The sequence below is a fragment of the Panthera tigris genome, chromosome X (assembly GCF_018350195.1).
Source record: "Panthera tigris isolate Pti1 chromosome X, P.tigris_Pti1_mat1.1, whole genome shotgun sequence".
Classification (NCBI taxonomy): Eukaryota; Metazoa; Chordata; class Mammalia; order Carnivora; family Felidae; genus Panthera; species Panthera tigris.
In genome coordinates, this window is record NC_056677.1 from 17,500,979 (window position 1) to 17,517,009 (window position 16,031).

Here is a 16,031-nt window from a genome sequence, read left to right on the forward strand (position 1 = left end):
AGGGCTTGGGGGAGCCATCCTTGGGGAAACCATTTGGCCTCAGAGTGTCCTTTTGCTATTAGACACTTGGATTATCCTCAAATATGCCCTACTCCATTGACTTGACTGTGAGGTTGCTCTGGCTCCCATTGGTTGACATTTGGAGATCAAGTGAAGCCAATGTCACTTTGGCAAACTAAGCAGGAGAGAGGGAACTGTTCAAGTCAGCTCTGGAATTAATTAATTGGTTTTAAAAAAAGAAAAAAAGAATAAGGAAGAATGAAGGTTTTGATGAAATGAAAGACCAGATTTGTCTCTGTTCCAGAAATAGAGCCATTTGAATTACATGTCCTCCTACTGTTTGACCCTTAATGAAAGGTGAACAAATGATCAGATGTATTTCTGTGGACTCTTCATTATTTGGAAGATGATTAACTTGAAACTCATCCAAGCAACTTGCTTCTTTTACTTTCTTTGGGCACCTGACTTTTTTGGCCATTTTTCTCATTAATACTACCAAAGGGAGATAAAAACTATGAAGTCAGTTTTTATTATTAAAAGATGTTACAACAAATGGCGTATTAGGTTTGAAATGAAAATATTGCATAAAACAGTATCTTCGTTCTTTGTGGCAGTTTTAAAATGTGCTTTATTTGTATCCTATTGCTTCCATGAAGTTGCTAGAATTAAACTCTGTATACATAACTAGATCCTTCTGTATTTAAGCATTTTAAAAATATTTTGGGGGGCACCTGGGTGGCTCAGTTAGTTAAGCTTCCATCTTCGGCTCAGGTCATGATCTCATGGTTCATGAGTTCAAACCCCGCACTTGGCTCTCTGCTGTCAACACAGAGCCTGCTTCAGATCCTATGTCCCCCTCTCTCTCTGCCCTTCCCCTGATGGTGTGCATTCTCTTTCTCTCAAAAATAAGGAAACATTGAAAAAATCATTAAAAATGAAAAATATATATTTTTATCCTTATGAACAAATTAACTTTAATATAAACCATGTAACAGTTATATATAATTAATGGTGAGATTTTCTTCCTATAAATAACAGATACCTGCTTTAGCTTATAATTGCCAGTTTTGAAGTTCCTAGTTTGTGTAATAATTGCTCAAAATTTTGTTTCCAGAGGCACAACTAGAGTATGTCCATGAATTTTTATTATCTGCATGACTGTACTGCCTTTTCTAAACATTTATCTTAGAATATTAGACTTTCTCTATGCCCTAACCATTAATGAAACTATTTAGAGCTCTTGTCAGACACCTTAATTTGTAATCAGTAATGAACAATATTGAAAGAAGTGTAGAGATAAATATAGTCAACTTCTGCTTACCATTTTCAGAAGAAAAGATGAATAAAATAAGTTTGTAAAATGCCCGTTAGTCTTTATAACCACATTGCACATTGTGCAGGTGGGCTAAAGAGGTCTTCAGAATACATGTTAAACAGTCAGTGGTTGAATTGAATATCTACAATTGCCAAATATTATGTTATAATAAAAGTGAAGGTGCACAACTCTTCTGTTAATAAATCGGTAAGTCAGGAGCCTACTGGTTGAGAATGTCGTCTGGAGTCAGACTGCCTAGGCTTGAAACCTGGCTTCACCACCTTGGACAGACTCCCTAGCTTCTCTGTACCTCAGTTTCCTTATCTCTAAAACAGAAATAATGATAGTTTATACCACATAGGCTATTGTGAAATGAATAGAAAACAATTAAAACAGTCCCTGGCACATGCTAACAAGTAGGTATTTGTGATGATTGTGATAGAGAATGATAAGTTATGACTGTTGTATGTCCAAGTAATATATATTATTTCTTTCACTGTCTTTTCCCACTTTATTCTATCACAATACTTCTATGTAAAAAACCTAAAACAAAATTTAGTGTTTAGCTCTTACAAATATACTTCAGATCCTTTATTAATCTGATGTAATTTTGTTAATGCCTAGAGAAAAATGATGGCAAGGATCTTGTCCTCTTTTAACTTCTATAATAACACCATTAGATATACCTTCCCATAAATAATGAGATAAATATTAACTTAAAAAGTGAGTATGGTATACACTTGCCACCAGTGTAAGGTTGAATATTACCATATGGTCATAGGCAACAACTACTAGCCAATTTCTTAATTAATTTCTAATTGCACTTCTGTTGAGGTTAGTTATTTATTTTAGATGAAGTAATGAACTTTCATTTAAGGAACTAGAGTTCACAGGTAAATACATACCTTTTAAATTATATTCATTTTGTTTCACATTAGTGATCCAGGCTCAGCCATTTTTGGAACAGATATCAACATTTTATTTTTTTTATTTTCTTAATGTTTATTTATTTTTGAGACAGAGAAAGACAGAGTGTGAGCAGGAGAGGGGCAGAGAGAAAGGGAGACACAGAATCTGAAGCAGGCTTCAGGCTCTGTGCTGACAGCTCAGAGCCTGACGCAGGGCTCAAACTTACAAACCGCGAGATCATGACCTGAGCTGAAGTTGGACACATAACTGACTGAGCCACCCAGGCGCCCCTGAACATTTTAGGCAGAAGACATTACTGAAATGACTTCTTAATTCAAACCTACTCAGTGTTTTTTTAATGTTTGTTTATTTTGAGAGAGAGAGAGCACATGGAGTAAAGGGAGAGAGAGAATCCCAAGCAGGCTTCCACTGTCAGTGCAGAGCCTGACATGGGGCTCAATCTCACAAATTGTGACATCATGGCCTGACCCTAAATCAGGAGTCAGGCGCCTAACCAACTGAGCTACCCAGGCACCCCCAAACCTACCCAGTTTTTAATAGTACTATCCCATGAACTTTTCTTCTTCTTGTTTTTATTTCTTACTTATTTTCAATGGCAGTACATGTACATTCAGTTATCTAAATATACAATTAACCTAAAGGTATGAGAAATTAACATTATAGTAACTGTCTACATAAGTGCTAGAATAAGTGCTTTCCTGAAAAGATCTTGTTGGTTCTTTTTTTTTAATGTTTATTTATTTTTGAGAGAGGGAGAGACAGAGTGCAAGCTGGGGAGGGGCAGAGAGAGAGAGAGGGAGAGAATCCCAAGCAGGCTCTGCACCATCAGCACGGAGCTGGACATGGGGCTCAAACCCACCAACCATGAGATTATGACCCGAGCCAAAACCAAAAGGTGGGCATTTAACTGACTGAGCCACCCAGGTGCCCCCATTTATAATGTGAATATTTTCTTGTGATATTTTTTTCCCTTCAAGTCTATCACTATCCATAATTTAAAGTTTTTGTTTGCTTTTACAGTTTATACAATTTCAAGATACCTAGATAACTTTAAATTGTAATAGAGTGTTTCCATATTTAATGTGTTGTTTTTTTTTTTTTTGAGAGAGAGAAAGAGAGTGAGAGAGCATGTGTAAATGAGGGGAGGGGCCGAGAGAGAGGAGAGAGAGAATTCCAAGCAGGCTCTACACAGGGCTCAGTCCCACCAACCATGAGATCATGACCCAAACCAAAATCAAGAGTTTGACACTTAATAGATTGAGCTACCCAGACATCCCTAAAATGGACTTGTTTACATGGAAAATGGAGGGCTGCTTGGGTGGCTCAGTCCCTTAAGCATCTGACTTCGGCTCAGGTCATGATCTCGTGGTTCCTGAGTTCAAGCCCCACATCGGGCCATCGGGCTCTGTGCTGACAGCTCAGATTCTATGTCTCCCTCTCTCTCTGTACCTCCCCACCTCACGCTCTCTCTCTCTCTCTCAAAAATAAACAAACATTAAAAACAATTTTTAATGGAAAATGTAATCTCACCCTCTTTATTTGGAGGAGGATGTGCCACACATTACCTCTTAATTATTGATATAGAAGTGATTGGATATAATTGTTAAAATTTCATCAGTAAAAATGAAGGCAGGAAATACAGGGTTCCACAAAAGAGCTGGAGAAAAAAGTTTACATTAACAGTATTCTATTACTCATCTGTCTCTAGTTAGTTGTACTTGAAGTGGTTCTGTAGAAACCTATTTTTTATTGTGTAATTTGTTTCAAGTACAATATGCTAATAACCAGTATTTGAATTTCCCATTATAACTTTTATTTTGCCACAGAACAAATAATAAGAATCGTTGGGGGAGTGAGCTGTGTTCTTTCTTCAGGATATTGAATTACCATGCTACATTTTATAAGTTTTACAGGCAGTTTACTTAACAAGTAGTTACTTGATTAAGTTGAGTACAGGCTTCTTCAGCCAAACTTTAGAAACCAGAACATTCAGTTAGGAATTTTTTACTACTTTAAAGACATCATTATTGAATAGGGATTCATTGGGCCTGTAGCATTTTGATAGGATAAGTTTTTTTGTGTGTAAATGAGGTTATAATATACTTGAATATTCCAATATTCTAGTCACTTCACTTCTTTTTATGATGCTGTCTTTTTCTTAGGGTATGTATATTAAATCAACATATGATGGGCTCCATGTAATTACTGGAACTACAGAAAATGTAAGTATTGTAACATTTCAGATTTTGGTGTGTGTATTTCTTTTTATTGTTAAACAACTTACTTACCACACATAATTGAGGTTGACTTCTGAGGACATGAACAGATTAGGAGAAAAAACTAAGTAAGACACATTGAGTTAGTAAGTGCTGGTTTGGAGAGAATTTCAGTCATTTCATTTAGTTTAGAATAATTGGTTACTTAGAGTAAATCAGATGTTTTCTGTTTACAGCCAGGTATTTGCCTTTTTTAAGTATTTTCTGGTTTATGACAAGTTATTGTGACATCTGAAAGAATCCACTTCCATCTGTCAAATAGGTTAGTTATGTTAAAAAAATTGTATATAAGAAAGAAGCATCAGATAATTCAGGCTTTCTGAATACTGCATTATAATTCAGCTTAATTCATTGGAGAGACAGCATGGTATAGCTCACCAGTTTTCACAGTGAGGTCCCTCTCTGGATCAGCAGCATCACTCTCCCTTGGCAACTTGTTAGAGATACAAATTCTCACACCCCACCCTAGAACTACTGAATCACAAATTCTGCAGACCACCCTGTTTCTTATTAAAAGAGAGTATGTTTTAACAGGTGATTCTGAGACATGCTCAAATTTGAGAACCTCTGCAAGCCATGGGTCAGAGTCCCTAGACCTAAGTCCCACAATTAGTTCTACAACTTAATGGCAGTGTAATTTTTGGCAAGTCACTTACCCTATCATTGCTTTAGTTTCTTCAGCTGTAAATTGGAAATATTATCTGCACTACATACCTCACTAAGTTGATATGAAAATCAAATAAGCTAATAAATGTGTAAGGCTATGCTGTAAAGAGCTACAGAAATGTGAAATGATCGTGTTGAGCCTGAACACTATCAGTATAATAGATTTGAATAGTGTAATAAATCATTATTCCCATATTTGTTTGTCCCAGATTTCCATCTTTCTCTTAAGTAGGTGCTGAGCTATGAATTGTTTTTCTTTTAGAAATTCTGACTAACTGCATATTAATGCTGTGTTCCTTCAAAGACTGAGGCGGAGTTAGTTAATCTCTAATTATTATAGATCTCAATATCTTCCCAGCATTTTCTTTTTAAAAAAAAATCAACATTCTCTTCATCTAATTCACTTATTAATCATTTATTGTTTTTTTTTCTACTCATTTCTCTTGGTTTCTTGAGAATAGTGAAACACATTATATAGATTGCAGTTGGATTCCTGTACTGGTTTCACATTTGGTATTAAATATAAGTTATATGGGATCAGAAATATCAGTTATATGCTTATTGTCAACCATTTAAAAAATTTAAATGCAGTGATATACTGTAAACTATACTCCTGTCACTGATTGATCATTCTCATTTTTTTGTACATCCCTCTGACCCTTCATTTATTCATTTGTTCTTATAACAAACTTTTGCTTCATGTCTGCTGTGTTCCAGGCAAGGGGCTAAGTATTGAATTTTTAAACTAAACTAGCTTGCTGTTCCTAAAGAATGCAACTAGGGGTTTATGTGTGTAAACAGGTAGTGAAATTTGCATAGACAGACAAAGGAAAGAATCATAAATGCTGCCAAGTAAAACCAGAGAGGGAATCACAGAAATGTTGATGTGGAACTATATCTTGAAGAAATTGATAGGAATTCATCTCTATATTGTCTGAAGTCTATAAAAAAGTTAAACACTATGTACAGCTCATATTAATTACTCAGTAATATTTGGTAAATCGGTGAGTGATCACAGAAAGATTGATTTTGTGAGTAGTTCAGATATGAACCATATGTTAATGGCTCATCACTTAATTCTTTATTCTTGAAAGTATTTCATACTTTTTGGTATCCTTAGTCATTTATCATTAGGAGATCTGTGTTGAGTCTTAGTAAAGAGCTGCTCACTAAAGTGGTTAAGTTACTTTGCTTTGCTCTGCCCTAGTTTCTTAATTTTCTCATAGGTAAAATGAGAAGCTTGCACAAAATGATCTCTAGAGTCCCATTTAACACTGAAAGTCTATAATTTATATTATTCCCTTTTTTACTTATCTGTGAAAGAGGTTGGTTCAGTTTGTTTCAATTTTATATACCAACTATCATTTTCTTTTTACACCATGACTAGAGCCATTGGCTTGATGTGTTTCTTCTATACTCTCCTTTAAAAAGATCAGTTATGAGTCAGATAGCACAGGAACTGAGTATAGTTACAACTCTGTTACAGTAATGATTTACAAACTTGTCAGAATTACTGCATCATACTTGTCTGATTTGGTAATAAGCCTACCTTCTAAAGGTGCTATGAAAAAATACATTTTTTTCTTGTTACAATACCATTCTTAGGGTTGAGTTAATATCCTAGATGAACTACCCTTTTAAGAGTTTACTTGTATTATAACTTGAGTAACTGGATTTGTCTGAGATATCATCTTACCTTGAATTCTGGCCTATGACAGATAATTCTTTAGTGAATTTCAAAATTTGTTGAATTGAAGTTAATATTACTTCAAGACTTCTTTGTTTTGAAATAATTGGAAATTGGAAATGAATAAGAAATAAACTGCATATCACTTTTCAAGTAAATTTTAACTTTCAATTATTTTAGTTATCTATAGAATACAAACAATATATTAAACACTTGTAGTCATTTGTATTAGCTTAATTTTTTAAAGAAGATAATTGAAGTCTTGATCTAATTTAAAGATGTGGACTTACTGTAGTATTTTCAGGGAAAGGAAATGACTGATAAAATTTGTGTTTTTTATCATTTCCATTATGTTAAATTTAGTCACCTGCAGATCGGTGCAAGAAAATACATGCTGGCGATGAAGTGATTCAAGTTAACCATCAGACTGTGGTATGTATAATTACCTTATGAGTCAATGGGAGGAACTAATATAAATATTTGCTAAAGCTTTAAAAGAATACCAATTGAAATAAAACACCTGTTGTGTACAAAATGACTGAACAGCCTTTCTTAAGATAGCTGAATGAATATTCATATTTGATACAAGGTAAGGCATAGTTTTTTTAAAAACATGGTTTTAATATAAGGCTTGGAAATATTGGTGTTGACTGAGGTTACATATGCATTTCTACATGGGCAGGTATGGGATAACGTTATACACCCCATGAACTGAGATAATAATTTTGGGATAGAAATTAATATAAATGCATACAAATTCAACCTTTTCTTGATAAAACTTTTTAACTTTTACTTTACAAACTATTGAATTACCTAGTAGGTATGTTTTGTAACAGCATACATTCATTCAACTACTTTAACATTGATTTGTTCACTGAAGTGTCTGGTAGAATGGTTTATTTTAAATGTCAATTTTTTTTTAATTTTAACATTAATAGCTAAATTGGCTCTTCATTTCCCAGAAGGAGACTACAGTTTTTGTTTTAAAACTGTTGCACTTAACTAAATAAGTTCCTAAACTTTTCTTGCTCTGTGAACCTCATGAATCCATTTCTAGGCTAAGATCTTGACAGCGGCACTTTTGTGTCAGTGTTAGACTTTCAAGGGCCATTTTTCTTAATGTTAGGTTTAGAAAATGAACATCGTGATTTTTCACTTTGGTTTGTTTTCTGCCTCAGTTGATTTACTTACTTCTTCTATATCTGCCAAAATAAAGTGTATTGTTTAAAACAAATGAAGTTAAAATAATAATTATTAATACAATAAGCTTCACTTGGAAAAAAAATGTGTTTTTGTGGTAAATATTTACTTATAGCTCACTAATCCTTTAGAATTAATAATTATTTCTTATTGTACCCTTTAACCAAATTTTTTTTTGCCTATTCTAGTCATAGAAGAAACTTTTAAAAAGAAAGGCTATATTTTGGGGATAAGAAGACTGGCGTGAAAAACTCCAATCTTTTTAATTGATACTAATGTCGAGGCAGAAGCCATTTCATTTTTGGCTTTGAGTGAACTGAGAACTTTGTGATATTGTAGAGAGGCTCCTGAACACTGATAATTAAACTTATACTGTTTCTTCAATGAATTCACTAAGTGAATAAAAGTTTAAAAAATTAAACGTATAGGTGTAAGGTTAATACTAATTAATGCAGAATTTTGGTAATCAGCAAACCTTTCCACACTATGACAATTTTGATAATGAGAAAGTTGTCATTACTAGAAACTATACAAAGTGGTCGTCCTAACTAAAGTTTCTTGTCCCCTCGACTGAGGATTTGGGCAGTGGGATAAAGCAGGTACTCCAGTAGACAGGCAACTTCTTCCTCTTATAATGTTCATGCTGCCTCCATTCTTGCAATGTGACCTTAACAAACATGACATCTTTTCAATAGTTGGACCAGTATCAAGTTGGTCAATCCTAAAAGAGTAGAAATTAGTCTCTAATGAAAAATAAAATTGTTCAAAGGATACTCTTTGTGGAGCAAAGATTCTGATGTTTACAAATGAATATGAAAGTCTTTAAAGGACTACAAGTGAACTAATAAAATCTATATGGATTGGTAATACGTAAATACTGTGAAAATGTATAAATACATCTTTGCATCACAGGAATATTCTAGAATATTGAAAATGACAGAGAATGATGGTTGGGGAAACTTGCTTCTAGTTTTTGCTCTGAAATTGACTTATGGCTTTAAGCGAATCATAGTAACTAGTTAAGCATCACCTTACCATTTCATAATAATAATAACCATAGCCAACACTTACTGAGTTCTTACAGAGTACCAAGCATCATGCTAAGTACTTCATGTATTTTATGTCACTTACTACTTAAAATAATTATATGAAGAAAGTATTTGTGGAAATTGAGACTCAGAATGTTTAACTCACCTGCAACTCAAAGCTCTCTGACTCCAGGGCCTTCAATTTTGTTACATTCCCTCCCCAAACTCAAATTATAAAAGTATTAAACAAAGGGGAAGAATTCTAAGGATCATGTAAGTAAAACTCAGGATTTAGTGAGAGATTAAGCAGGGGTGAAAGGTAAGAAATTTAACTTTATTGTTACTTCCTCACTCCTTTCTTTCGGATAGATATGTAAACATGTGTCACAATACCAGGCACACATTAAGAACTCAATAAAAATTAACTTTCCGGCCTCCCTTCCTCCCTTTTACCTACAACAGCTATTGGACCAACTGGAGTCATATTTCTTGGCAAACTGCTACTAGAGCCTACAAATTGATTCTTGGGGGTAACAGAGACATTCCCTGACAGGAGAATACATTGAATTCCCTGAAAGTAGACTTCCTTAATAACGTGATCAATTACCAGATTTTCTTCTTTACGTTCAAATGAGAAGCATATTTATGTAAGAATGGTGCATTGTATTAAAGGCAGCCTAGTCTGCCCTCTCTTGCTGTTGCCTCCTTTGTGGTCTATACAATGCTTTTAACTTCTTACTAGATAATATACAGAGGTGATAAAATGGAAGTTATCTTGTTTTTGTTACTATAAAATGTTTGGTAGGTAGATAAATTAGTTGAAATAGATATAAATTATTTGTAGTCTACAAAGTCCCCTTCTATCCCTACATTAATTAACAGAGATATTCGGGGTTGGTTATGATTTAATAATTATGTTAAGGTATGACCTAAAACATTGGAAATACTTATTTAATATTATTTTTTAATCCAGTGATTAATTGACCAGTATAGTGAGATATTGCCAATATTGTTCCAAACCAATTTAGACCTAATAATGAAGAGTAATGTTCAATCTTATATTTTGAATGTTATTACCTCAGTTAGTATTTTTATGTAATTCTAAAATTTTCTACTGCTAAAGTTAGTAATGTACAATATAAAATCAGACAACTTTTCTTATTTTAAAACCCATAGAAAAGCAATTTGAAATTTTTCCCTAAGGATCTGAGAAAGTTGAATAACTCACAGATGAATTCAAATACTATTTTTTGAAATTGCTAGTATGGTATATCTTCAAGATGTCCAATTAGGTGTATGTGTTTTCTAGTTTGCTCTTTTTTTAAAAAGTATATTTTCTTATTTGAAATGAAACTGGAAGTTTTATGTCCTTTTTCATATTGCTATATTCTTTATTATAAATGGCTTTTAAGCTTTTCAAATCAACACACTTCTGTGGCTGAGAAACTGTGGCTGCCAGGTAGAAAGAAGAAAAAATCATGAACATCCAAGCAAAGCAGACTGAGTCCTATTGCATGTCTTGCCCGCCAGTGAAGATCCAACTCCTCACAGCTGCTGGAATCTCCCAAGATTTTTTCCACTTCATCTGCCACTACATCCCTCTCTCTGGGAGATACCTCGGCATAGTTTGAACCAGCAACTCTGCCCTCATGATGCACTTTTAACACGTTTTTTTAGCTGATGAGACTATAGTTATTAAATCTATTTGGGCATATTCCTAATGAATCTGTTAAATTTTATGTTAATACTGTTTTTGGTGTGTAAGTGTTTTAAAGATTCTATCCATACTAAAAACAAGTATTTTCTTCTTACAAATATCAGTTAAAAGGAGTGGGGTATGTGGTGGTTGAATCCAGCCTTTGGAAAATTTCCTTTCATTTTGTGTAAATATTCAAACATATTCACTATTATTTTGAAAGGTCTTCTGGAACCTGACTACCTTCTGGCAAGAAATGGTTTAATATATGTGGCTTATAAAGGCTACTGGGATGGAAAATAACTAGGTTGGGATAGTAAAAAAGATAGACATTAGTAAATAGCTGGGATGTTGGACACTGATTAGTGAGAAATGGAAGATGAATTCTATGAGCTAGTGGTCTTTGTTACCCCCTAAATGGTAAATAATTGCTCAACAAGATTTGCAGATGGTGGCAGTGGGGGCTGGGGGAAGGAGAACATATTAAAGAACTATTGAATCATCTGGAAAGGTCATTCTAACTTCATTTATATAATTCTCAAAGGTGTCTCCCTTATTCTATCTTATTCTCACCTCTAGTCTCTCCTTTTTGACTCTGTCCTCACCCTTTTGTTCCTTCAACCCCATAACAACAGGAGAGTATTGTTTAAAAGGGAAGCCAGCATATTCAGGATGGATGCAGAATGTGGTGGCCCATTAAAGCCAAGCTTTCCCTTCTCCTCCCTCTCACCCTACCACCCAGCCCCTGGACTTCCACAAGGAGTGGCTTAGTCAGTGAAATCAATACCATGGTATTGACTAACACCAGATGTGTGCTTTCTTTCTCTCTCTCTCTCTCTCTCTCTTTTAATTTACCAAATTATTGTCTTTATTTTTTAAGGTTTTTTTTTTTCTAATTCCATTTTCTTCTCCTTTCCTTTGCCATCCTCATCACTTCTCACTTGACTGTTTCTCCTCCAGTCTTCACATTGTTCATTTTTTTTATTCTTGCCTATTTTCTTCTATTCTTCCTTCTAAGATGAGAAAGTATTTACCTTATAATTCCTTATGCCCAATATATTAAAAACTGAGACCTCAAATGGTAGTATTTCTGGTGCACCTCATGTCTTATCCCTGTAAACACAAGATGTTGCTGGAATACAGAGATTGAATATATTAGCATGGTTTTTCACATATTGCTAAATGAATGATTATGATAATACCATAAAATAACTCTGTTAGGATTTTAAGGAATTGGTATTCTAAAACAGGACGTGAATGTTATCTTTTCTAAGGGAAAAAAAATCATGAAGAGTCATTTACCAAAAATTAAAGGAAACAGTGCATCATGGATTTTAGTTACTCATAGTAATATTTAATTTCAGATCACCTTATATAATAAGTAGTTTATGAGGTTATAATAGATTTTTTCTTCTTTTTGGCATTAAACATTGTAGATTTGATGAGAATGTGTGGAAACTGGTTTCAAAGTTCCACATATTGATTTAAGCTATATATTTTATTTTGCCTAGAGAAATTAATTCATTACTTTATTATCCAACATAATACTTTATGTGTTTTCTATTACCAACTGAAATTTATTATATTAAGTTTTATATAAAGGAGATAATTTGTATGATGCCTTAGTAATGATAACTTCCTGTTAACCAATTTATTTTTTCTGCAGATTTCTACATCCTGACATTTTTTTCTTAGCTTCACCAGGAAAACATAATTGCTTTTGAAAATGGTTACTCCAGTTTGTTTTTATTAGTAGTATACATCTTTGGTTTCAACATACAGTTAATATGATCTCACTATTTTTACATGCAATTTTAAGAGATTTTTTTATAAGTGATTATTTTGTGTTTCAAATGTATCTATTGGCTGATGTTCTTACTTACTAAGCTTACTAAGTGTGCAGCTCACTTGCAAATCAGTATCAATACCTGCAGCCCTTTTCCTACCCCTAGCAAAAAGGCAAAAGTCAGCCAGTCACAATTGCCTCATTCACTGTCTGTCTATAATAGAGGTGGGCAATTAGTAGATAACATTTAAGTGCCTGATAAAGGACAAAATTATCGCATGAAAGGGAAACACATTAGAGTATCACAAAATAGGGAATTCAAGAGATAATGATAATAATCTTAAATTCTTTTTTAGGTTACTTAGCCTTAGGATTCAAATGTAGACTTCATCCACTAAATTAATATTCTGGTCAGCCTGGTGGCTGAAATTTTAGGTAATGTAACAACTGATTACTTTTACACTTCACTCATCTTACTATCCTAATACTGGGCAATAAAGAGGTTTTTTTTAATTGGAACAAATGGCTTAGAGAGTTCACTCTGGCCCCATTTGGAGCTGACATGGAGTTACCTTTTTTGTCTGAGTTATTAGGTTTCTGACAAAATTATTTCTAAAGATAACTACAGCAGTGAAAGTATTTATAGCCATTATGGAAGTTTTTAAACTATATTTTTTATTAATAAAGATTTAAAATGCTGTTTATTTACTTATATCTGCATATATACACATGCTTTGGGGTTTTTTTTGCTACATATAGATAACTGTTGCACTGTTTGCTTATATTTTCCAGTAAATGTGTCTTTGTTAAATGTCTAACAGTAAATGATATTATAAACATTATTCATAGCAAAAGTTGTACATTTATAAGCATGTTATTTTTTGAATAGTAGGGGTTTGGTTACTTTTAATTATATTTTCCATTTGGATTCCTAAATGAAATTTAAGCATGATTTTTCATAAATACACATGTTTTCTTCATTCCTTCTCAAAATTCTTATAAATAGGAGCTATAGATTTTTAGATAACAATGCTCTGTTTCATTCCTTAGTTTCCTTGACTAAGACTCTTTGTTTTAAAAAGCCTATTTCCAACATCTTTACAAGAAGAACAGAAATGGAATATAGGAAGGAATGGCTGATATAATAATTTCTTAATATGTAAACAAAAAATTGTTTAAAATTTAACTCATGTAAATATCTTTTAAAATTTTAGTTAAAAACCTATATTATTCTGGTTCTTTTAAAATATGTTATTGATTTTGGGGAGAATGAGGTTCTGTGGTATTATTCACCCCCAAAGTGAATGTGATTTGCCTTCTTCCTCCATCTTTCCCTAGCAGAGGCTTTCAGATTCACTCAATTTTATGTTAGAATGAAATAAAAATAACATTGGCTTTTATTGAATTTTCTATAGCATATATGAATGTAAACCATTAATCCCCCAAAATAAACCTTTGGCCTTCAGAAACCACAATATTACCAAACATCATATGGAAATGGAAAAGGGGAAAGAGAGCTTTATGCTCAAGATGCTAAACTGTACCCACAGTTTTTAAATAAGCCTGCCACAGAAGCAAAGACACCAGTGACAGAAAGGTTGCAGTTAGTATATGTAATAGATAACAGGAAATTATGCAAGTAACAGGATATGTAAATCAGTCACTCTTGGTGAAAACTATGTGGGTGATTCGTAAAACTTACAGGAAAAAAATGACTGTTTTCTTCCTCCCGCGATCTTCCCCATGAGCCAACCAAGAAATTTTGATGTAGCCCTCAGAACTTGTTGGTTATGGAGAAAAAGCCTCCAGGAAGGTGGTGTGCAGTAGGTAAAACTACTAGTTTATTGTAGTCCTCAAGTTGGCTCTGTGTCTTGGACTACTTGTTCATTTTGTAGCAGTGAGAAATTGTGTTCTCTGTGCTTTCTCCTTAAATATACTACACACATTGTATATATGACTATCTGTGAAATTCACATGAAAATATTAGGTACTAAAACATACATGTAAATCAAATTGTGAGCAACTCAATATGGTCCAAGTTTCACACTAAAATTAAGCCACATAAAAAACAAATGCCTTGACATCATCTTATTTCACTGGATAAGTGACTTGTAAAGTTAAGGAGGACATGAGATGAAGCATGGTTCAATGAATAAAGATGCAAAATTGTGGAATTTTTTCCCCTAATAAAAGTCAAACTTTTAATTCCCATATTCCTTCTTTCCAAATGCTTGTTCCCTTTATCTTTTCTCTATATTACCTTTCCTAAACTAATGTTTGTAAAAATAACAATACTAAGGTTTTGTTTAAAGTTACTTCATGGGGCGCCTAGGTGGCTCAGTCGGTTAAGCATCCGACTTCGGCTCAGGTCATGATCTCACACTTTGTGAGTTCGAGCCCCGCGTTGGGCTCTGTGCTGACAGCTCAGAGCCTGGAGCTTGCTTCAGATTTTGTGTCTCCCTCTCTCTCTGCCCCTCCCCTGCTCATGCTCTCTCTCTCTCTCTCCCAAAAATAAATAAACATTAAAAACATTTTTTAAGTTACTTCAGTAACTTTTAGTAATGCAAAGGAATAGAACATTATAATAAATATCTCAGCAACAAAATATTTGGTAAAAATAGAGTGTCATCAGTCACAGCATGGTGGATTGTGTATTGAATTAAGTCTATTCAGTGCTTTTAAAAAGAGCAGAACATTTGGTCAGGGGTGCCTGGGTGGCTCAGTGGGTTAAAAAGAGCAGAACATTTGGGTATAGCATGGCTGATGTCATCAGACATTCATATAGGCACACCTCAAATCTCTTCGAAATATCCCTTGTGAAGAGGTATAATTTATACATTACAACTTGTGAGTAAGAGTGTGTGTATACACAAGAGCATGTGTAAATGTTAATGAATCTATTACTTTGTCTTGTGAAGGATAATAACTTTAAAAATAGTTTAAGAAATGTCCTATCTCCCTGTCTAGGTATAGAGATGCTTTCTTGTAACTTCAAATACAGCTGTGACAAAGGTAAAGAAGTTCTGGGTTGATAGGCCTAAATTATTCCTTTATGCTTATTTTAACTTTGGCTTCTTGGTATAGAGATTATTTTCATGTGTTGGTCAAATAATTCACCAGGTGTTTGGGAATCAGATAGGCTAGGTCATGTACTAAAGGGATCAGAGACTACTTCTTCCCTCTATGTACCAAGAGGAAAGGAAGCCACTCATCTCTTCAGCACCAAATCCCAAAACCTCTTATACACCTAATCTGGGCAACCCATTGTCCAAGGACCTGCCACTTATGGTGCCCTTCACCCAAGGAACCCCTGGTGTCTGCTAAAGCCTGATCAAAGCAATCACAAGCCCCATCTACAAGAAAGCAGAACCTCTGGCTTTTAACACTTGGGATACCTTAAAGACTCTCTTGGGAAATTTTAATCCTGTTTGTGTTGCATGTAAAATA

The 16,031-nt window shown here is 33.9% G+C and overlaps 1 protein-coding gene across 4 annotated transcripts in view; it reads left to right on the top strand.

Moving 5' to 3' along the window:
• Positions 1-16,031, top strand: part of CNKSR2 (connector enhancer of kinase suppressor of Ras 2) — a 297,547-nt gene that overhangs the window by 154,272 nt on the left and 127,244 nt on the right. For all 4 annotated transcript variants that reach the window (XM_015540102.2, XM_042974263.1, XM_042974264.1 and 1 more), the window contains exons 7-8: positions 4,408-4,467; positions 7,238-7,306. In XM_015540102.2, coding sequence (XP_015395588.2) covers positions 4,408-4,467; positions 7,238-7,306 — 129 coding nt within the window. The remainder of the gene's footprint in view (positions 1-4,407; positions 4,468-7,237; positions 7,307-16,031) is intronic.